Source organism: Strongyloides ratti, scaffold srae_chrx_scaffold0000002, assembly GCF_001040885.1.
Source record: "Strongyloides ratti genome assembly S_ratti_ED321, scaffold srae_chrx_scaffold0000002".
NCBI lineage: Eukaryota > Metazoa > Nematoda > Chromadorea > Rhabditida > Strongyloididae > Strongyloides > Strongyloides ratti.
This window is the reverse complement of record NW_020171510.1, coordinates 274,126-299,704: the sequence shown is the minus strand read 5'-3', so window position 1 is coordinate 299,704 and position 25,579 is coordinate 274,126. Positions and strand designations below refer to the sequence as shown.

General features: G+C 17.4%; 4 protein-coding genes across 4 annotated transcripts; 1 reads left to right on the top strand and 3 right to left on the bottom strand.

Moving 5' to 3' along the window:
* Positions 1-3,871: 3,871 nt before the first annotated feature.
* SRAE_X000105800 (Homeobox domain and Homeodomain-like-containing protein) lies at positions 3,872-5,493 on the top strand (the record flags this gene model as incomplete). The annotated part of the gene is made up of 2 exons (XM_024650362.1): positions 3,872-4,360; positions 5,164-5,493. The coding sequence occupies 2 exons, from the start codon at positions 3,872-3,874 to the stop codon at positions 5,491-5,493; spliced, it is 819 nt and encodes a 272-aa protein (XP_024498518.1).
* Positions 5,494-13,642: 8,149 nt separating this feature from the next.
* On the bottom strand, positions 13,643-14,332 carry SRAE_X000105700 (Ras-like protein 1; the record flags this gene model as incomplete). The annotated part of the gene is made up of 3 exons (XM_024650251.1): positions 13,643-13,867; positions 13,933-14,127; positions 14,201-14,332. 3 exons carry the CDS (start codon positions 14,330-14,332, stop codon positions 13,643-13,645), a joined length of 552 nt encoding a protein of 183 aa, XP_024498517.1.
* A 2,605-nt stretch (positions 14,333-16,937) lies between these two features.
* SRAE_X000105600 (NAD-dependent protein deacetylase sirtuin-2) lies at positions 16,938-18,073 on the bottom strand (the record flags this gene model as incomplete). Its single annotated transcript, XM_024650140.1, has 2 exons — positions 16,938-17,729; positions 17,786-18,073. The coding sequence occupies 2 exons, from the start codon at positions 18,071-18,073 to the stop codon at positions 16,938-16,940; spliced, it is 1,080 nt and encodes a 359-aa protein (XP_024498516.1).
* Position 18,074: 1 nt separating this feature from the next.
* Positions 18,075-20,909, bottom strand: SRAE_X000105500 (NAD-dependent protein deacetylase sirtuin-2; the record flags this gene model as incomplete). The annotated part of the gene is made up of 4 exons (XM_024650029.1): positions 18,075-18,086; positions 18,143-18,915; positions 18,957-19,679; positions 20,870-20,909. The coding sequence occupies 4 exons, from the start codon at positions 20,907-20,909 to the stop codon at positions 18,075-18,077; spliced, it is 1,548 nt and encodes a 515-aa protein (XP_024498515.1).
* Positions 20,910-25,579: the final 4,670 nt, after the last annotated feature.

The window sequence follows — 25,579 nt, the reverse complement described above, 5'->3', positions numbered from 1 at the left end:
ATGTTTTATTAAATATAAATTATTATTAAAAATAATGTTAATATAAGAGAATATTATAGTTAAAAATATTAATCTATAAAAATGTTTATAAATTTAATTATTATAAGAAAAAAATAGAATATTTTTTTTGTTAATTTAAAATAACAAATATGAGGATTTTTTTGTTTTGCAAAAAGGTAATTATTATATAAAATTATCCCTCTTAAAAGCATGTAAACATTAATTTTTTATTTAAATAATATGATATCTAACAATTTTTCATCTTTCTACAACATTTATTTTATTTATTTAATTTGTTTAAATAATTTTTTCTCTCATATTGCGGTAAAAATTTTGTCTTGTTGAGGAAAAAATTATTATTAATCTATTGTTAAATATAATATAAAATATAATTTTGAGATAATTATTATGATTATTAATTATATTAAATTAACTAAGATCAAAATATTAAATAAACAAATGTGAGTGATTAAAATAAACTGACAAAATTTACGATTATAAAAATTGAATATGAGAATAGAAAATGAAAAAGATAGATAATATTATTTTAATATTATGTCAAAATATTCAAAAGGATCTTTTTTTAGTTAATTTCTTGATATTTTGAATATAATTACTTGTAATTTATTTGGTTATCTTTTACTGAATATTAATATTATCAAATTAATTTAAGTACATTATTTCTTCTTTCAAATAATTTAAAAGCAATATAAATAATTAATTGTAAAAAAAAAATTTAATTTAAAATTTGTATAATAAAAAAAATTTTTTTTTATATGTAGCTATAAATAAAATATTTATCCAAGGACATATTATAATTATAATTTTTTTTTAACACTCAAAAATATTTCAATTTTTTTTTGTCTTTTTTTAATATATAAAAGATAATTTGTAAATATGATATTTAAAATAATTATGGATATTAAATATAAAGAAAATAAAAGATGTATTAAAATGTTTAATATATTAAATATGCTTTAAAGTTAAAGAATTTTACTGAAAAAAAAAGAAGAATGATTTACAAATGGTAATAGGTAGTTAGTATATTTATTGAAAATTCAATTATCATAACATAAGATTAATTGATAAAATGAAAGAATGTTTATTATCAAAATGTTTTGAGATAGAAATATATATTATTATTATCTAATCTTCAAATAATACTAAATAATAAAAAAAAAATTTATATTTTTCCATAAATATTTAACAAAAATAATCATGTGAGAAAATTCAAAGTAACAGTTGTAGATAATTGTGATTATGAGTAAAATGATTGTAAAATTTGAACATTTTAAATAATTTTTCAAAATGATACCACTTTAGTTACTTCAAAATAAAATAATAATACTAAAAAAATATTTTTTAAATATTTATAATATTAAAAAATGATATAGGTAATTTTTAAAAGTAAGTGTTAACTAAACAGTATTGTTGATAAGGTACCTTTAAATATTTTTACAATTGTTTGATGAAAGATAAATCTTTTTTTTTATATTTTTAAAAATATTAAATATAATAAATGATATAATATTTTACTACATTTCATCAATCTAATGATTAATCACTTTGGTTTTAAAATTAAAATTACATAATTTTGATGATTATATCTGTCATATCATATAACATTTGTCATTTTAAATAAAAAGTTATATATTATGTAATAAAATGAAAAAAGATTTTTACAAATAATTAGGCTTTTCCTATCTTTTTTCAATTAAAATACCTAGTATTTTAAAGATTTAAAAGAAAAATTCTTTCAATGTGTAATAAATTTTTCTAATAAGTTGATGATTAATATCTCATTATTTTTGTTTAATTTTTATAAACTTTCATTCATTGATATTTTGGAATAAGTGTATGTCAATAAAATATATATATATATATATATATATTACTCAATCCTTCTTTTGTCAATTGATCTTGTTTTTAAAAAGTCACATCAATACAGATAAATATATTCAATTATAAACATTTGAATTAAAGGAAACAAAATATTGAATGATTATAGTGTTTAAAGCTGTAAATGATGAAAATGTTTAATTTTACAACATCTACTGATAATAAAAAACATTTAATTAAAAATAATCATATCTCTTTCATATTGCCAATTTGTTTTTTAACATGGATAAAAATCTTCCAAAATTATTGTACAGATATATATGTATATATATATATATATATATATATATGTGTTATATTATGACTTTTAATTCATTTCTAATCTCTTTTCAAACATTTATGTTTATCAATTTTTATTTTTCTATTTTTGCAACACTTCTTTTTAACTAAATAAATAGTTTGTAATATTTTTTCTATAAAATTTAACTAGTCTTTTGGGTAATTTAACTATCCTTAAACCATAAGTAACTACTTATTGTTATCCATCACATTTTAAGTTAAAATAATATTTATGTTACATGTCCCAGGAGTAACACCAAAATAAATCACACTTTTCTTTTATTTATAAAGTTAAAATATTTTATAAAACTTCACGATACCAATTATAGTGATTCATTACTTTTATATTACTATATCTTGTTTTCATAACACTTTCAAAATCATCATCTTTATTATAATAGCTATTTAAAGAATATATAATTTAAAAGTCAAGAAAAAGAAAGATAATGTATCAATAATTAATGTTTTATCAAAATATTATTTTTAATAAGATCATATTTGTCTAAGCTAATATCTATATGAGATTATAGATAAGAATCAGTGTGAAAAAGCTTAAGCAATTACAAGGAATATTATTTACATATGAGTAACAATAATATTTTCCAATAATAATGTCTTAATCTATCCCAAAGGAGTTTTGTTAATTACTTCCAGATTAAGACTTCCTTCAAATTTAATGTAACTGTCAATTTCTTTAGACACTTTTAACATACATTTGCATAATGTCTTATTAAATATAACTATGATCTATCATTATAAGTTAAATGTCAAAATTATAAAAATATATAAATAATGTACAAAAAGTTTAACTATACATAAATACAGTTTATATTACTTACTTATTAATATAATTATAACACATAATTAATACATTTAATATTTTTACTTACCAATATTAAAAATGGTTTTTCATCCTGATAAGTGTAGATTAGATGTGAAATCATTTATTAAAGTACATCATTATTAATTAAAATGATAAGAAAATCATATCTTAATTGATATTTTTTATTTTTCCAACAAAATAATTTTTATTTAATTGATATCTTATAATTATTAAAATTATAAAAAAAAAAAGTGATAAGTGACATAAACATTTTATAATACTCAAAATACTCATTAACATATTTATTGATATTTCTTTTCGCTTTTTTTAACTTAGTCATCATTTTAATAAATAAATTTATATTACAATTTAACAATAATTACATTTACAAGTATCTTTATTAAATTAATCATTTTTACATACATTTTATTTTTTTAACCCCATGATAACATACTGTTTCATAAATGAAATATAAATTTAATACAGTTTTATTTCAAGACTTAAAAAATTAAAAATTGACCCATGTTAATATTTTAAAAAGTTATACAAAAACATTTTTGTTATCCCACAAATATTCTCCTCCCATGATAAAGTTACAAAATATTATACCATTTCCCATATTTCTTATTTTCTATTAAGATAACCTAAAATTGTTATCTTTCTGTATAACTCCGCCTTATAGATATCTTCAAATTGTTACTAGATTTGCCATCAAAAGATATTAATATACAACAATATAATAGGAAACTGTCAATTATTAACTAATATCAATTTCTTTTTTTAATATTTTTATTTTTTTTAATTTTTTTTTATTTGGTTTATTTTAAAAATATTATAGAGAAATATAAATAAAATATTATTGCTATTTTTATGTCAGAAATGAACAATAATAATACTTTATTACCAAGTAATACAAATATTTATGAATTTATATTTCATCATATATTTAACTCTACTACAACACCTTCCACAGAAATGTCATCAACAAATTCAATGATGGATCAAATTAATACTACACCATTATCTAATCTTGAATTTAATAATATTTTAGCACAAGCTGTAGTAAATAATGTATTGTTACCATCTTCACCTATCTCATCACCAACAATTAATAATTCAGATTTTGGATTAACAACTACAACAAATAGTATTGAAGATGGTCGTTCTGATTCTGGTGAAGCTGTATCACCTAATAATATACTAACATCAAATGATAGAAAACGTAGAAGGACAAGAACTAATTTTAGTAGTGCACAATTAAAAACACTTGAAGAAGCATATGAAGTTTCCCGTTATCCTGATGTTTATACACGTGATGCATTAGCACTTTCATTAGGTCTTAATGAATCACGCGTCCAAGTAAGTTTATAAATATCATTAATATTATTAATAAAAAAAAAACAAACAAATTAAATATCAAATTTTTTGATTATTATTTTTTTAACAAAAAAAAAAATTAGATATAAGAAATTACGATATTTTATAAATTATTTTTTTTTTTAAACCATAATATGTTCTAAATATAATTATTATCCCTAAAGTACAATGATTTTAACATATATTTATTCATGATAATAATCTCAAAAGTATTTACAAATTCATCAGTTAATTCAAAGGATTTATTTTTATTATATTTCTTAATATATCCTTTATTGTTAGTTATTCTTTTTGTATAATAACAAAATGTTATGAGCTATTAACATTATCTTCAAACTATCTTTTGTTTATAGTATATAGTGTTATTGCAATAAATTTAAACAGATAAAATAGTCATGCTTTTATGATTATTTTGAGATGAAGTTTCAAATCTTAAAAATTAATAGCTTCTAATACATTTATCATTATATTACTTCCCTAAGATGCATAAGGTTTTTTTTTTTTTTTATTTTATAAATTTTAAACAAATCATATACATGAAAGAATAATCTTTCATTTTTACTGCTATTTAGCTTAAAAAAATTGTTAACTGATAGACATATAGATATATATTTATAATATTACAGTATGAAACATGCAATTTAAGATATCTATTTTTTTTGCTAAATAATAATGTACTAAAAGATAAGAAATAGGATTAATAAAATATTTTAAAATTTATTTTAAAAAAAATAATAATTCTAAATAATTATATATTAAAATTATTTTAAATTTTTTTTTAATAGGTATGGTTTCAAAATCGTCGTGCTAAAGAAAGAAAGATGGTTGGTGATCTTGTAGAGTCATCAGAAATGAAAGAGGATATTAAAGAAGTCGCAACAAATGGTACTCCCTCAACGATAGATGGTGATGACAAGGATGATAAGGATTGTCCAATTGTAACAAAAAAAGGAAGTTTTCAGATAGATTCACTTTTAGCAAGACAACGAGTTCCAAGAGGAAGAAGACCAAATGCAATGTATCCAAGGGTTCAAGCTTGTAAAAATCTAACTCCTTATTTTTTACAAGGATTTTTAATTAATCAACCTGCGGGAAAAATTATAAAACCTGAATAAATAAATATATATATATATATATATTAAAATACTTAAAATGGCTTCCAAATACTGCAATTATTTTGAACATTTCATTGTCAATATACCTATAATTTAATTTATCATCTCATTTATTGAACGTTACACTTTGGAATTGACACTTAATTGTTATTGTGGAAAAAAAAAGCATAGCTTTAACTTAAAAGAACGTCATTTTTAATCTATTAATATTGTAATTAAAATTCTAACTATAAACTAAAATATTGATAAAATATATCATTAAATGATTAAGGACATAAAAAGTATGTTTAAAATTGTGTATATATAAATATTATATATAAAAATAATAATATTATTAATAAAGATTGATAATTTATCTATTGAAAAATAAATTATTAGGTAAATATGTGAGTAACTGTTACAGTCAAAAAAAAAATAATATGATGTTTTATAAAAAAAAATATAATGAAAAATAAAAAATGATTTTTATTATTAAAAAAATTATGTTTTTAAAATAATAGTAAAAAAATTTTTTGACATACTTTAAAAGTACCTTAAAAATGTATTAATAAAAATTGTATAATTTATTAATTTTTTTTTTTTATTAAAATAAAGAATGTTTCGCCCTCTTCTGATTATTATTTTTCACTTTAAACATTTAATTTAACACTTAATTTAGAAAAAAAAAAACTTGATTCTTTATAATTCTTTTTAATAATATTTTAGAATAAATACTTATCTATACATATTCAAAAATATATAAAAGAAAATATTTTATTTAATATTATTTATGTTATACAAATAGTGTTTATATATATTTATATATAAATATATATATATTATTTTATAAAAATTTATGAACTTTTTTTAAGAGTGTGTCTAATTTGGAAAGTAATAAAATATTTTTGATATAAACTAATGCACTTTTGAAAAGCTCTTTTAACAAAAAAAAATTTTCTAATAATAAAAGATAAACTTAAGAATGATGTTAATAAAAATATTACAAATACAATTTTATTATTATTTTTTTTTTATTTTCTGATAACAAATAATTATAATCCTTAATTTTTTTAACTTGTTATATAAAACTTTTGTTTTAAAAAATGATAACTTTAAAGAAATGTAATATTATTTTTGATTAATAAAAAAGAAAGTAAAGAGAATTTTAAATAGAGTATTTTTTATATTATAAAAGATAAATTAGTATTAGATAACTTGTTAAAAGTTGACTGAGAAAAGTAAATAAAAATCAACATAAAAAATATACAAAAGATGATATTTTCTAAATTAGCAAATAAAAATATGAGAAATGTGATAAAAGAGTATTAGTAAAAAATAAAGTAAAGTATTTTATTACTTTAAAACAGGTAAAGTTGTTTATTAAAGAAATATATTAATTTTTTTATATAAACATTTAAAACTTTCATGTACTTATTAAAAAGATATCTATATATATATATATATATATATATATATATATATATATATATATTTATATATATAATTAAATTATTATTAGTAATTTTTTTTTTGATAGTTAGTTAATTGTTTAAAAAAATTATACAAATCAACTTAAAAATTAAAAAAATAAAAAAACTATTTACATATAAATTATTAATAAAAATAAATAAATTGTTTTTTGCTTATTTTATAAAATATTTTATTAAATTGATTATTTTAAACATTTCATATGATATATACATCAGAATTAGTATCTATGATTGAACAACAACAATAAGTTAATTTAAAAGTTATTTTCAAATGTTATACTGCTTCATTATATTAAAACATATTAAATATAGCTGTTTTCTTTTTAATATTTATTCATTTTATTGGAAAAACATTCTAATTTGGAAATGTTTGGTTTATTAAAGCAATTGTTGATAAAAAATATTTCTATATTATTGTTATGACATCATACTTTTTAATAATGTACTTTATATGTGAAACATTTTGACATATTTAAATAATGAGTAATGTGATTTTGGTAGGAAAATTTATTCAAAATATATAAATTGTATCTTACTCGAAAAACTTTTTTCTTTAACAAACATTTAATTTTCTTAAAATATGATACAAATTTAATGTTAAAGTGTTATTTTAATATATAAACATTTATCATTCATAATCTATTTTCCATCTTATAAAGTTTATTTTAATTTCAAAAATATCTAATAATAATGGTACGAAGAAAAATTTGATTTTTTTTATTTTTTTTATAAATTAAAGTTATGTAATCAAAAATTAGAAAAGATTATTACTTTTTTTTTAAAGTAAGATGATAAATATTAATTGAAAAAAATGTATTTTATACTAAAATTAGAAATTATGTATAATTTGCACTTATATTTTTTTAAGTCTATATAATTTTTAAAAATATTTATACAAAGTAACTATTTTTGATATTGCATGTTAGTTTTTTAAAATATTTTTAATATTATAGTTATTTAATTTTTTTAATTTATATATTTTCTAATTTCTATAAATATGCAATTAATAAAATTGGATTAAAAAAAAATTTATTCTTATTTCTTAAAAAAATATGTTACTTATTTTTTTTATAAAAAAAATGGAAATATAACTTTTTAACTTACTAATCTTAATACTACTTAAGAGTATTTAAAAATTTGTACTTTTAAAATTATTTCAATTATTTTTTTATAAATAAAAAGTTTTAAGTATAAAAAGTTGTACATTGAAACGAATAAAAATTAAATCATTCTAAAATATATTAATCATATTATATGCATAAAAATATATATTTTATGATATTATTTTTTAAATAAACAACAAATAAATATATTTAATTTGTTTTATAATTTGATTATTTTCTTAATATAAAAAAATAGATCATATTTATAATTATTATAATAATCATAAAAAATATTTATTTATTTTAAAAAAAATAATAGCTAACTATATATTTAATTTTATCTAAAGACAATAATACATTACATAAATTTTTAATAAATACTTATTTCTATAATCCAGATACTGTAAGAGATAATAATTTTGTCATCCATTACTTAATTTAAAAATTACGAATAATTTTAATTATCCTTTTATCTAAAAATAATAAAAAATCTAATTACCATTGTAATAACATTTTATCATTTAAAGACTCATTAATATATATTTATAATAGAAATTATCAAATATTTTATATTAATAAATTGAAAATTACTGTAGAAATTAATCTTTTGTTTTATATATATATATCTTTTTCTTTATTTTATGATGCAATAAAATAATCATGTTTATATATAATTTAATAATAATAATATGAATAATAATTCTAATAAAAATATTTTGAAGCTTTCTTTTATTTATAATTTATTATTATATTAATCATATAAGTTAATAATGTATAAAATTTCTTAAAATTAAGGTGTCACTTTTTTTTTATTCTTGATAAAATTGTTATCTATCTCTTAATTATAAAAAGATATTAAATTACTGAAAATTAAGGTGAATTTAGATGTATTTTAACGAAAATTAATGTTTGATATAATATCTTTAACATACTAATATAATGAAAGAAGAAAATTATAATTTAAAAATTTAATCATTTTTAAATGTTATAATATACAGTTTAATTAATAAAATAATTAATTACTAACCAAGCGGTAAAAATTGACATGTGATAAGAAATGCAGAAAAAAATTAATAAAATGTTATATAAGTGATTAAAACACAATTTATGTTGAAATATAAATCAAAGTACTTTCTATTTAACAAATTTTTTTTAAGTAACAAATTTGCCAATTAAATAATAATTTTTTTAAAATATTATTTTAGATAAAATATCAAAGAGATTTTGTTGTATATAATAAAATATCAACACAAAAAAAAGTTTATAATAAATTAATCAAACATTCAATAAACATTTATTATCAAAGTTATTTTGTTAATTCACATTTATTTTATTTTACACAAAAATGATTGCTACAAATTAATATAAAATAACATTCATTTTAAAATTTCAATTAAACAAAATTTATTACAATAACTTTAAATAAATTATTCTACAAATATTGTTTCCATTTTTTAAAATAAAATATAACTTTTTATCTTGAAAATGATTATCAAATATTATTCAAAGCATTTTGTATTGGAAAAATTGCATCTCTTAAATTTTTTTTTACCATTGTTTTATAAATTTTTTTTTTCAATTTAGTATAACAATTTATTAAAAATTATATTTGTCACATTCATTTTGATATATTTTCTTTAAATATTTCGATAAGCTTTATTACTTAAATACAATACAATACAATGATGAATAAAAATAGAATATTTATTTTTATACTAAACTTCTATATAAATTATTGTAACTTTCTTCATTCTTTTTTGTAGTTTTTTGTACAAATAATTTTAAAATGATTTATTTAACATAATAAATAATTTCTTTGTATCATGATATCCATAAAATGTTAATATAAAGTTATTGAAAAAAAAAACTAATTTAAATTAAAGTATAAATTATATTTTACAATAAAAATCGTCTTTATAGAATAAAAAGTACATCCTATTAGCACTTTAATAATATATTTTTTAATTTCGACATATAATCTTTTATAGCAAAAATTTTTACTATAAAACATCATTATTTTTGGTTTTTTTAAAAATTATATTGCAATTATAATAATCATAGAGACATTTTTTTTATCATTTTTATTGTATAAATATTTAAAAATGTTAAAAAAATTTTTTTTATAACTTTGAATTTATTTGTCAAAAAAAGTTAATCAAATATGTATTTTAGATTCATTAAAAAAAAACTTTTTTAATTTTTTTATTACTATGTATATTTTATGTATCTTAATTTTATAATAATCTTATTGATAAATATCCATACATTAGTAATTAATTAAAAATAAAAACAGCTAAATTTGTTAAAGAATGATCACAACAAACAAATTAAAAAGATTATTTCTATATTTGATAAAAGTTAAAAAATATTAATTTTCCAAAAAAATGTATTATAATTTATAAGAAGATTATTGTTAATTTTTAAAAATAAGGTTATCAAATTAAAATGATTTTAATATTTTCAATATCAAAATCTGTCTTTTTATTTGTAATTAATTTTTTAATTTTACTTCTCAAAGAAGATCGTATTATAAAAATAAAAAAATATTTTTATCAAGCTAGGGAAGATTTTATTTCACATTAAAATAATTACAATAACTTTTAATGACTAACAAACTAACATTTGAACAAATATTAATGTTTTTAAATAAATCAAAAAAAATACAATATGATACAAAAAGTTTATTAAATAACAAAAAGATACTAAGTAGTTTTATAAAATAATGTAAATTAAAAAATAATAAAAATATGGTTTGATGTATCTTTAATAATAAAAACAATATTAAAATATGTTTCAATTGTATTTGAATAAATTTTGTTAATATTATCTTTTTTGTAGGATCAATTTCATGATGTTGAATTTTGAAAAAGAAGTAAATTAATTTTCTTGATAGGATTTGCTTTAAAAAATTAAATTAACTGACATGAAAAATATTTTATTGAGAAAGGTATTTTATTCATGTATCAGATTCAAAGTGAATAAGTCAAAACATTACTTTGGAGATATATATATTCTACTGGATAAATAATGGTTGTTATATCTCGTTTAAATCGAATATAAAAAGGGCGATTGATTGCCAATTGAAATGATGGATAAATATTTTTTTGTAAAATTAATAATTATATTATACAACTTTAAAAAAAATTTATAATTTAAAGTAAAAACTTAAGATATTAAAAAGATAACAAAGATTATTTTACTTTGTTAAATTAGAAAATATAGTATTACATCATATTGTCAAAAAAAAATGCCTTCTTGATAGAAGAAAAGAAAATAATTTTACAGCACAATAAAATTTTTTTTTATTAACGTTGTTGTTTAATTGATTTAAAAAGCAAAAAAAAAATTTATACTTTTTAAAATTTTTTAAGCTATCTTTAAGTTACTTTAGCATGTTGCATTTGACCTTTCTAAATTAGATGAAAAAAATACATATTTTATACTTTTTTTTTTATCAGTTTTAAAATTTCGTTTTCTTTTATCAATTTATATTTCCATTTAAAATAAATTATTTTCTGATATATGAAAAATTTTGTTAAATTAGAAAATGAGATTCATTGAAAATTATCTTTTTAAAAGAAAAAAAAATGAAGGTGGTAATTGTTTATTTAAATATATTATGAGCCAAATAAATATTCTACAAAGTTAAAACTTTTATAACTATTGTAAATTTATTCAATTGTCTAATTTTAAAACAACTCCCATCATTTATTTTAAATAAATGTTGATGCCGAAAATGTTAAAACCAATAAATTTAAATAATATTAGTTTAAAAGTTTCTATGATTATCAGCCATTTCTTCAAGATTTGAAATGATAATGTAAAAAAGTTTTTACATAAATGGTTATAAAAATTTTCAAATACATTTTAAAGTTGATTTTTAATATTTGAAATTTATTTTGAATTTTTTAATATTGATAATTCACTTTTGCTTTTAAAATAATTTAAAAATTATTATAGATTGAGTTATGTCAAATGATGATTACACAAAAATTTATTGTTTAAATAATTTAAAAGAAGCAAAACATTAAAAGTATATAACAAATAAAGTCATTTATACTTCAATACGTACGGCTTTATTACAAAGAAAAACAAATATCTTTAAGATTATAAGTTTTAAAAAATTATTTTTCTATCATTATATAGTTAAAAGTTATGACAACTATATAGTTGACAAAAATGTTAATATATTAAATAAAATGTTAACATATCTTTAATTTTTTAAAATAAATAATTAAAAAAAAATCAATTGAATGAAAATATGACAAAAGTATTAAATTGGGATATCATTATTTGTTAAAAAGAATTATATATCACCTGATCGATTTACAATAAACGATAAGAATTTTTCTTATTTATTATCTTAAATCAACAACCGTTACAATACAAACAAAATTTAATAAATGTGTTTATTCTAATTATGTGATAAATGTTAATAAATTTTTAAGAAACAAAAATGGTGTTAGGAATACCAATAACGTGGGGAAAAATTATTTATATCTGGTTTTTTTTTTTCTATTTATAAATAGTATTAAGAAAATGCATGTTATGAATAAGTATCATTAAAGATTATCTCTCAGTAATAATATCTACGTTTACCATATTAAGTGTGTGACTAAGAATAATTTAAAGTATCAATTTGATAAAAAAGTAGAAACTTACTTAAATAATATATTCCATTATTAAAGTTTATTATATTTTTGTTTTAAATATTTTTATATGCATTTCAGAAATATATTTTACAAAACAAAAATATAAATTGAAATAGTTAATTTAATGTCTAATTAATTTAAATAATTTTTAAATTTTTTTTACTATACTTTAAATTAAAGCATATTATTTTCATAGATTAAAATAAATATGACAAAAATTTTATTTTTAGAAAAAGAAAACAAAAATTGATAGAATTGTAAGAAATAATTTTTAAAATTATAGTTAAAATAAATAACTGTTAAAATTAACAAAACAGAAAAGTATAAAAAATTTTTTATGTCTCTTTGTGTTTTAATTAAAAAAATTTTTTTAATAAATTTGTTGATTAATAAATTGACCTCATTTCACTACTCAAATATTTTATATCATTTTTTTTCATAAATATTTAAGTTGTATATATATAATATTTTTTCGAAAGTTGCCATTAGCAAAGCATGTATCTCAAATGTTAATTTAATTGTATCAAAGGAAAAAGAATATGCCATTAATTATGAAGATTATATAGTATAAAATTATAAATAAATAGAATTAGGCTAATAAAATAAAAGAATAGAACATTAAATTATAACTTTACATTATTTTTATTCTTTTTTAGCTATCTGACAATAATTTGTCTCATCATAATATTTAAAGTTTTATACTAAAATTGTAAAACAGATAATGTTAATGGAATATATTTTTATCATTATATTTATTTATATGTAATATCAACATAAAAACTGTAAATTTCTTATACCGCATGCTCCCGATCCAGGTATTGCGAGAATGTTCTTATAACTAATAAAAGAAAAATTTCAAAATGTAATTTTTTCAAAACATTTTGAAAAAAAAAGTTGTTAATAATGTCAATAAGTATTTAACAATTTAAAGAATTGTACATCCTTTATTCTTCTTTTTAGTTGTCTTAACATGGCGACGTTTGCGAATTTCCATGACTAAAGTATGGAAGGCAGAGTCAACATTAACACCATTTTTAGCTGATGTTTCAATATATGGAATACCATAACCACGTGAACTATCTTGAATAGCTTTAAGAGAAATATTTCTTGTTGGAAGGTCACATTTATTACACACCATAACCATTGGTACCTAAATATATTATAATACATATACATATATATATATATAATTGATAATTAATAAAATAAATTTACATCATCACTATCTTTGCATCGCATAATTTGATCCCTAAAAGAAGCAATATTTTCAAATGATTTTACTTCATTTACAGCAAAAACAAGGAGAAAACCATCACCGGCACGCATATATTGATCCCTCATAGCGCTATATTCTTCTTGACCAGCAGTATCTAAAATATCTAGAAGGCATGTTTCTCCTTCAATAAGTACCTAAAAAAAAATATATATACATTGAAAATAATAAAATATAATTATAACTAATATTAAAAAATAATATACTTACTTGTTTTCTATAACTGTCTTCAATTGTTGGATCATATTCTTCAACAAAATGATTTTGAATAAGTCTTATTGTTAGAGCTGATTTACCTACACCACCATCTCCAACGACAACAAGTTTGTATTCAACAGTCATTGTTGGTTATATGGTACCACAAATAAATAAATAATTTTTATAAAATTTTTAAAACCTAAAAGTAAAAAAAAAAATAATAGAAATAATAATGATGAAAAGGCGTGTATAATTATGATAGAAAAAAAAAATGCCAAAGAATATTTTAGATATAATATGAAGATTATTATATCTCTGTTACATGTAAAATTAAATACTACGAGACGTTTTTAAAAGACAACAAAGCATTTTTTTTTTTTTACATTAAACAGATGTATATTATGTGGAACATTTTTTTTAATTATTCTAAAATAAATATTTTATTCATTATTTTTAAAATAAAAAAAAATATTATTTATATTAATATATATATATATATTTGTAAGAAAATAATAACAATTAAAGTATAAAATAAATTATAATATTATAATTTTAATAAAATTATTATTAACTTTGTATATATAAGATAAATGATTTAAATAAAAACAACGTTTTTCCAAAAAAAATATGTATCTACATTTGGCATTAAAAAGAAGTATAATTAAAATATATAGAGGTCTAAACATTGGTTAAAAGAAATGTACTGAAGAAGAAGAAGAATTTTGGCGGATCGCAAATATATTGTGTATGTATTAAATAAATGTTAATATATATTAATGTGCCATTGGAGGTCTTTTCTGTCAATAATATACTTTAGATTATAGTAATTTATGAATTTTTATAAAGTGGATTAACTAGTATATTTAAGAGATAAACTGCCATCTTAATTCTGTTTAAAATGCTCATTAAAATAATGACAAGCATTTGAAATATATCTATATATCTATATCTATATATATATATATATATATATATGCGTATAATAATTATCATGTAAATACGACTTGTTCAAATAAAAAAAAAAGAATATTTACAAGTGATTGGGATACGGCAAAAAAAAAAATTAATTAAATACATTAAGACAATTAAACAAGTATGATAAGATAGTTGTTTCATATTTATATCTAAAATATATATATTACTATTGTAATAAATTAATAATTTAAAAACTAATGATATATCAATGACAAATGTAATATTAAAATATAAAACAATGGATACTTAAATAAAACTTGAAAATAATAAAAGAAATAAAAATTAATTATAACGTAATATTTATTAAAATATATATAATTATTATAAATATATAGAATATAATATATATGTACAAATTTAAAAATATTAAAAGATCATCAAATTAAAATTGAAGTTTAATGTTCATTTTAAAGAAAAACCTTAATAAATAATTCTAATTTTTTTTTGTATCTTTTAGTATAAAGTTACTTCTATCGAAAGAAACTATAATTTTTAAAATAAGGCGGTACTAAATGATTTTTCAAAAGATGTATTATTATATTAAAATTATATTAAAAAAAAAAAGTTAGCATATATTATAAAATATTAAAATGTATAATTTTATAGAATATTACAAAAATTTAATAGACATAATATAATATTTGTTAGAATTATTTAATATATACTATATTATTTTAAAATGAAATTAACAAGTAAAAATAAACTTTAAATGTTATAAAACCTGAAATGAACTATTAAAAATGTATATATACCTTTGAATAAAAAAAAAAAAAGAATGAAAAAGATGATGATATTTATGATGATGACAATGATAATAATAAGTAATATTATAATAATAGGTATATAAATATGCCATGAAAAATGTATAAAATTAATTAAAATAAAATGTTAGAATATATATATGTATATATATGAAGAGGACAAAGAGAAACAAAAAGTTAAAAGAAATATTTTAGTAGACATATACTATATATAGTAATTTGTATAAATTTTGGAATAACTATCAATCAAAAATTTTATATATATATATATAAATATAAACAAATAAATATGTATATAAACTAATTATAAATTAATTGGTAGGTTTAATATACATTTAACAAAATGTCAAAATAATATAATTAATAATTTATCTTGTTATATTAAGATTAAAAATTATAACAAATTTTATGTTAATTTTACTAAATATCTTTATATATGGATAAAAATTTTTTGCGTTATCTCTTTCTAACCTAAAAATAGTTAAATATATACAAAGTTAGAGTATATGATAAAAAAACTACTTTAACTTCTTTTATTGTTTCATCTTTTTCTCACTTATATTATATATATTTATATAGAATGATAAATTTTTATTTAAAAATAGTTTAAAAATTTTTTCAATATACATATTAAATTAAAACGCTCTCATTGAGAAAATCAGATCGTAGTAAAAAATTTTAATTAATTATTTAATCAAAAAGATTGGTCTTTTATGTCAAATTTATTTAATAGACATTTTATAAAAATAAAGAACATTTTTTTAGATAACATTTTTATTAAGAAAAATATTTTTGCAAACAAATATTTGTTCTTTTTAAAAAAAAACATTATAATATATATTGTAAATTATTAATTAATAATAAATGACTACTTTTTTTTTAAAATTAAAATTATTACCAAAAACATTTTATGAATTAATATATTAACAGACAAAAAAAATCTAATCTTTTTAAATGTATTTTATAGTAGCAATTATTATTGATACTACTTTTGACTACTTTGATAAAATTTCTCACCGTTGTGTTAATTTAATATCTTTTACATATTCCAAAACATTTCTAATTATTGTCATTAATTGATTCATATTTTCAACTATTGTTTCATAAGTTTTTGATTGATTAGAATTTAAAAGATTTACAATATTTGGAAATGTAAAACTTTCTCTAATAACTTCACGATAAATTTTATCAGGAATAATGGAACGTAATTGCATAGGTGAGATAATAAATTTGTTGGGAAATAAATGATTTTTTAAATAATAAGCTTCACCACTATTAAAAAGACAAAAACGATTATGAATATAAATTTTCTCATTAGGTTTCATATATAATCCAATATTATAACATAATTTTAAAGCTATTGTTTTAGCAGGATTTCTCATTAAATTTTTTTCATAAATAAAATTAAGTTTTTGATCAGAATATAATAGTGTAGATGTTTTAGATTTAGATTTTTTCATTATACGTCTAGCAATAACTTTCTCTTCAATTGTTTTTGGTATAGAATTAATACCATCAATAATTCTAACAATATCATCAGGATCACCAAGACATGTAAAATCAGGAATAAATGATGTATTAACATTAAATGATTTTGTTATCATAATCTTTGGTATTAAAGGAAATAATTTTGGTAAAAGATTAAATGGACTAACATCTAATGATGTTCCAAGAATTAAAACTAAATCAGCTTGTAATGCATCATTTTCTAATGTATGATATTTTGTTGTAATTGATTTAATATCTTTTTGAAATGAAATACATGGTACAACAACAGCCATACACCATTCACAATATTTTAAATTCTAAAAAATAAAATAATAAATCATTTTTTTTATTAATAATAAAAAAAAAAACTTACCAAACCATATCCAAAATTAGCAATTGGAGCACTATTCCATGGAAAATGTTTTTTGCATATTTTACAAATAAAACATGCAATACTACCATTAACAGCACAAAATTGATGGATAGGTATACGAGCTAAATATTCCATTCCATCTATATTTTCTGAATAACAACGTAAAAGTTTTCCATTATCACTTAATGATTTAATAAATTTTAATGAATTTGATGCTTCATAAGTCCAATATTTAAATGAATTGGCATATTCATGTAATGGAAATGGATTTTTTTTATAATAATCCATATCAAAAATGTCTCTGTACGAATTAAGTTTATATTTATTAATTATTTTTCTCAATAAATTTCTATTTACCTTCCAATGTGGTACATTTGAATTTGAAATTGTTTGATAACCATTTAATACAACAATCTTATCTGATTTTTTAATTATATCAATTGCTTCTTCAAAATTATTAATTATATGAACATTCTTAGATTTTTCTTTTGTCCTATTTGTGACCTTTTGATTTATTTTTAATGAATTGTTCTCTTTATCAACGATTTTACCATTAACAATTTTTTCATTATTATTTGAGTTGTTTATTTCTACAATAGCATTTAATACTTCCGTTTTTTGATAATCATCATTACCATCATCAAGAAATACCGGTTTATCATTCTGTACTTTATTTGTTAATATATTTGTATTAGAATTTATGATGTTATAACTATCATTTATATTACTATAATTATTTTCATTAACAACATTGTGGTTATCAACAATTTTATCTATTTTATTGTTATTGTTATTAATATTAATTGTTTCATCAATTTTCCCTTCTTTAGCATTTACACTTTTCTCATCATTACTAATCAAATCATTTTCGTATATTTTCTCATTACCGGTATTTTCGTTTTTCAAAATAACCATTTTTTCCTTATCATTTTCATTTTTATTTTTTACTACTTTCTCTATCACATTGTCAATTTCTTCATCATAAATGTCATCATCAGTAAATTCTTCAATTTCTTCTTCACTACTATAATAATCGTCTTCATTATCATCAGTGTCAGAATGACTTTCAGAGTTATGTCTCTTAAATCTATCTTTATGCGATGGTTTCCTATTAATATTATTTAAAAATTCTAATAATATTATTATTAATATAAAAAAATATTATCCTTACGGTCTTTTTTTTTATGTAATTCATAGTATAAACTCCAATTAAATTTGCTTATCTTATTTGCAACAACTTCTTGCTTATTTAATATTTCATAAATATTATTATTTGTTAGATGTTTTATAATATTTGGGGTAAGATATCCTAATTCTTGCGCTTTAATAATTATTTGTCTAAAGTTACAAAAATTAAGATTATATAATACTCTCTCCAGTTTACAGGCACTTTCAAATTTACGTAACAAAGCAACAGTTTCAATTGTTTCAGGTGACATAATAAAATAGTACCTTAAGTCAACCAATGAATGAGAACGTTTAACCTTTTTTCTATCCATTTTTGATAATAATATTGGATCTTCATTAGATGGAAAATGGTATAATGGACTTTCTTCTCTAGAATCAACATATCCAGGTTCATTTTTTAATTCATACATCTCAATCATTTCATTAAAAATATTTAGAGATGGAAGTGATCCAGATCTATGTAATTTTTTACGTCCATATGTATCATTATCATCGAAAAAGTCATTTTTAATACTTTGCATATTAATATTATCATATTGATATTGTAAATAGTCTTCTTCTTCAACAAATAATGGATCAACAATAAAATTATAATCACTAGGAGTTGGATTAGGAAATTTTAGATTTGTTATTGGTATTTGACGTACTAAACGTATTGGACGATAAGTTCTTCCACGTCTATTTTTTCTACGTCCTCTAAAAGTTTCTCTTGATCGATAGAAAGGCATAATTCTAAAATTAAATATTAAAAAAAAATTCAATTAAATATATAAAATTGTGTAATAAAATAAATTTCCATTTGATAGGAAATATCACTGTAAATATAATACAAAGTTTTAACTTTGATAAGAAAAAGTAGAATATTTAAAATGTTCATTAATATATTAGTTTGTCCAAAATGAAATGCATACTTTTTGATTTAATTTTTAAAAACGTATAACTCAATAAAAAATTTGTTTTTTTATTCAAAATAAAAATTGTTAGAAGCTACACATTTTTCCCAGCAAGAAAAAAGCTTATTTATTCTTGCTGCAAAAAAATTCATGTTTTTGGAAGCGATGAAAAATTTAAAAGCTGACATGACTACAACTTCATTTTTGAAAATTTTGTTTTTTTTAAAATGATTCAAATGTTTGAAAAAAAAAAAATTCGTAGACACAAAGTCTGGAAAATATAGTAAATAAAAAAGTGTATCATAATTCGTATTGTTAAAATTCTGAGTGTCTTACTAAAAACATGAAAGCGCAAATTGTCATGAAGAAAAAATGGTTCCTATCTAATAACTACAAAAGATCATTTTGAGCTAATTTTTTTTGCGTTTTTTTTTTCAATTGACCACATTTTGATTAGAAACAACAGTTTAATCAAGCTTTAAAAATTTATATTAAAAAAGTTTCTAAGTAAACCACCAAACAGTAATATGAAACTTTTTTGAAGTTTATCAAATCTTTAAGAAATGTTTAAATGTCATATCATTTGTCCGGCTTATTTTGAATGCACTTTTTTTTGTCGTAGAAATTCCATTTTTCATTACAAAACATAACGCAATTCAAAAATAACTGTTTTTATTCTTAAAAAAAAATTGAAGACAAAACTTCATATTGACAATTTTTTTGAATTTTGACCAACAAATGAGTACTCATTTATCTAGCATTTTTGTTTTCCAAATTTTCACCAGGTAATTAAAAATACTATATTTTGAAACATCAATGACTATTGATAATTTTATAACATTTTATTAATTGGATTCAAAAATATTTTCATAACTCGTTGTTGTCAATATACAAATTTGGTATTTTACTGTCTTCGTTTTTGAAATCTTCATTCCCTTCTTTGAATTTTTTTTAAACATTTTTAAATAATAGTAGGATTCATAAGGTCCTTACCAAAAAATACTATAAATGTGTTCTGTAGTTTTGACAGCGCTTGTACTCATAAGAAAAATATTACGAATATTATGTTTAAATAGCATTATAAAAATATTTTTAAAAAAAAAGTGATAAACTTTTTTTTTGGCATGTATTAAATGTAATTGTATAAAAAAGATTCATAAAAAATCCAATAAAATACTTAGTTTTATTAAAATATAGCTAGATATTAATTAAAGGCAGCTGCAAGTGACGCGCATTTAAAAATATGCATTTAATTTTGGACAGCCTAATATTAAATAAGACATTGCAAAAAATACGCCTCACAAAATTTTTAGGTGATAAGAAAGAAAAATTATATATTTTATAAATGTATTATATACATAAAAATGATGATATTACACCTACCAAGTATGATATATCTATCTTATCAAACAAAAATATTAAAAGATACAAATGACTTTGGAAGAAAATATTTATGAAAGACTAACTTATATTTTGTCTATTTGTAGAAAAAATAAAAAATATGCAATTATGGATTTTAATAATCTGTATCTATATATCATTTTTTTTATGGTAATATTTAATAGTTTAGTTATGATACACTAAATAACTTATAAGTATAATAATAAATATATTTTGTTAATAATTTTTTTTTTCCTTACAAAAGGTTAAAATTATGTTTATTAATCAATTTAATGATTCTAAGTAAATAAAAATATATTTTAAATAAAAATCTTTAAACTGTTTATTAGTTTATGTATTTATAATGTTAAAATTTTAGAATTTTTTTTACATATTTTGAAATACGACCACACATATGATATCAAAGAATATGCTTTAATGAATCTTCAAAAATGAAATGACTATAAATATATACTATATATCATTTATACAATGATGCTAATCTTTACATTAAAAAAAAAATTCTATTTTAATAAGAAAGAAAGATAAAGCAGATGGTATAAAAATTTGAAATATAATATTGAAAAAAGGTTTTTTAGGAAAAATTTAATTAAATTAAAACTTGTTTAAATAACTTCAACAATTAAACATGATACTTTATCTTTTAAAAATTTTTCTAAACTTGATAAAAAAAGAAGGATAATTATAATTAGTATGACAACATCCAATTACAAATTTAATTTGTAAATTTATCAAAAGAAATTTGGGTTAAAAAATATATCCACTTTTTGATTTTATTATATTTAATGTAATATATATAAATATATATATATACATAAACAATAATTGCACTTTGCTTGTTCAGATATTGTCGAAATTATTTTAAAAATAGTGACAAATTACACGACTTACATTTTTAAGATTAAATTGATAACATTTTTTCGTTAATGTATATATATTTAAAAAAAAATCGTTAATATTTTAATTTATATATTGTGGTTTTAAAAACAATAAATTTTAAAAAAAAATTATTAATAGTAAATAATAATAAAAATTAAATATATTAAAAGAAATTTACTATTTAAAATTTTTTAATTTAAAACAATGGTTAAAGTTATGATCGTTTTTATATTTGGCATTGATAAATGAAAAATGTAGTAGTTTTGTTGATATTCCCTTGTTAGTAAAGAATTTAAATTTTTTTTTCTTTTTGTTAAAAAGAAGGCAATATAAACAATGAATAAATTTTACTTTTAATAATGCACTATGAAGTTTTTTAACAAATAAATGTATATTTGTATAACTGAAAGGTTAAATTTATAAACTATTTTCTAAAAGATAAATTAAGAAAATATATCATTTTTCTATAACTAAGAAAAAGAAAAAAAAAACTTATGAATATCAAAATTAAGTAACTACAAGTAGAAAAATTTTTGTACATCTTTTTAAATTAAAACATTTTAAAAATAAAATAGAAAAAAAAATGATTGTATACATACAAAAATAAAACAATAACAAAATAAGAAAGATGTCAAGATAACAAAAGATGTGAAAAGAAGAACAAAATAAAGTATTCAACTATTTAATTATAGGTTATAAAAAATTTATAATTATAAAAAAAAATTACTTTTTATTAAATTGCAATATTCTATAAAAAGAAATAATGAATTAAAATTTTAAATATTTTATACTTTTCAATTTAACTAAATAATAAAATAATTATAAAATTACAATCTTCTTATAAGAATGACGAAAGCATTAATAAAATAGTTGTAAATAAAGTTTTATATATTTAAAATGAAACATAATACTTTGATAATTTTTAATACATTAAAAGTACATGTTTTGATTAAAAAAAGGAAGGAAGAAAAAAAAAAGAAAGTAAATACTAAAAATTACCATGATATTTATATAAAAATTTTTAAACATAATTAAATTTTTATTTTTAAAGAAAAAAGATTTTTATGATTGTAGTTTAAATAATTAAAATGTAACAATTTTTTAGTAAATTATCATAGCTATTTTTCACATTCATTTTTAATATACTTTAATTTTTATAGAATAATTAAAAATGTTGGAAAGTTTTTAACTATAAAAAGAAAATTGTTTATTAATTTAAATTATAATATTAATAGTCTTTTTATACTTCTTTTTTTTAGATAATTTTTAAATTAGATTTTAAGTAAAAATTCCAATACTTTATAAATTTTTAATTTTAAATGCTTCTCAATTAACTATTTCTTTAAAATAATACTTTAACCGTTTTTTTTTTAAACATTTAATTATTTTTATTTTTCTATTAATATTTAAAAACTTTAATGTGAATGCTTGTAGAAATATTGGTAATTAAGTCTTAAAAATTTTAAGAGAGTATAAATTATGTATGTAAGATAATAATAAAAACTAATTTTACAAAAATTGCAGTTATAGAATATTATTTATAATATAACATTCTTTTTTATTTTATTAATATTTAATGATAATACTTTTTACACTTTAATAAATTAAGATCAATACTTAATATAATAATTATTAATCATTAATTTAAAAGCATAAAATTAAAAGTTTTTCTTTTATTTTGATAAACATTGCTATACAATTTTTTTATCTTTATATAAATTTATTATTGTATAAGATAAACTGAATGTACTTTTAATATAAAGTGTCAATCATGAAAAATTAACACTTTTTTCCATTTACAAAGTATTGATAGAAAATTACAATATACTAATATATGATAATATAATATAAAATAAAATTTTTTGTAACATATTAATAAAAATAAATACAGTATTACAGTTATTGTTAAATTTTTACTTAAAATAAATTGGCAAAAAAAAAGATAATTACTTTGTTTTTTTTTATTAAAAATATAAATAATCTAATGGAATCATTTATTATCATTAATACAATAATGTTTCTTATCAGAAAAATATGAATAACCAATTTTTGTTGTACAATAAAAATATTCTCATAAAATTATTTTGGTAATCTTGTTAATTTGAAATTCATATAATTCAAATGATAAAATATAAAAATTTTATGATTAACGAATATTTTGTAAATTATGACACACCTAAAAATAATATTTTTATTAAAATTAAAACGTTATTATTATAAATTAATATACTTTTTATTATATGAAATTATTGATAATTTTTTTATCATTTAAAATATAAAAAAATATTACATTGTTAAAATTTTTTATTTTACAAAAAAAAATACTTTTCTTTGTAAGCTATTGTTTCAAAAGTATTTTAATATTAAATACATATAAGAGATTTCATTTTTATCATTAATTTTTATTAAATTTTTCTATTTTTTACTTAAGTTATATTTGATATAAAAAAAAATTATTCTATAGCTTAGAAAATATATTTTTAAATTAAAAAAAAATAAAAAAATTGTACTTAATATAAACGATATTTTTATTTTCTTAATAAAAATTTTAAAACAATACATTTTTTTTTATCTATTATTATAAATATAAATGTTGGTAATTATATGGATAAACTTATTTATTATAATAATTCATTTTGAATTAAATATCATAAAATTTGCCATAAACTTTAAAATAATTTTTCTTATCAATATTTATAAATATCATTCTTATAAATTAAAATAAATTATACTAGCATATTACTTATTAATTTTTATAACATATTACTTGTTATATAAAAATTAAATGTCAAAGACAATAATATTTCTAATTACAAGATGGCTATATTACCATAATAAATACCATCATTTTATCATTTTAAAATCATAGAAATTTAAATATTTTATGTTATCTTTAATAAAGGTAGGAATATTTTATTACAAATTTTTATGAAGTTCGTTAGATTATATATAAATAAAATTTTTTTATCCCTTCTAATATCTTTCAATATTTTTAATCTTTTTTTTTAATATTACCAAAATAATATGATATTTTGTCTTCTTTTTTTTTCAAAAACAAATTTTTGTAAAAATATTTTTTAATCATGATAAAATTAATAACCAATCTTGTTACCTGTCTAAAATTAAAAAAGATCATTGTTCATACTTTTGTTTTATCATTTATTGGTAAAAGAAAGTATACTAAATTTTTATGTCTTTTATAAAATTACCACTAAAAATTGGCTTCTCTATCACGATAGCTTCTATTTTACTTTTTCATTTATATCTCATGTTAAGTAATTTCATTTATTTTTATAAATAACTATTAAATGAAACCTTAATATAATACTAAATATAATAATACATGTATTTTTTTCTATTTTACTAATTAAAATAATGTTTTATATATAAAAAAGAAAACTATAATTAGTAGGATACAAAAAATTTTTTAATT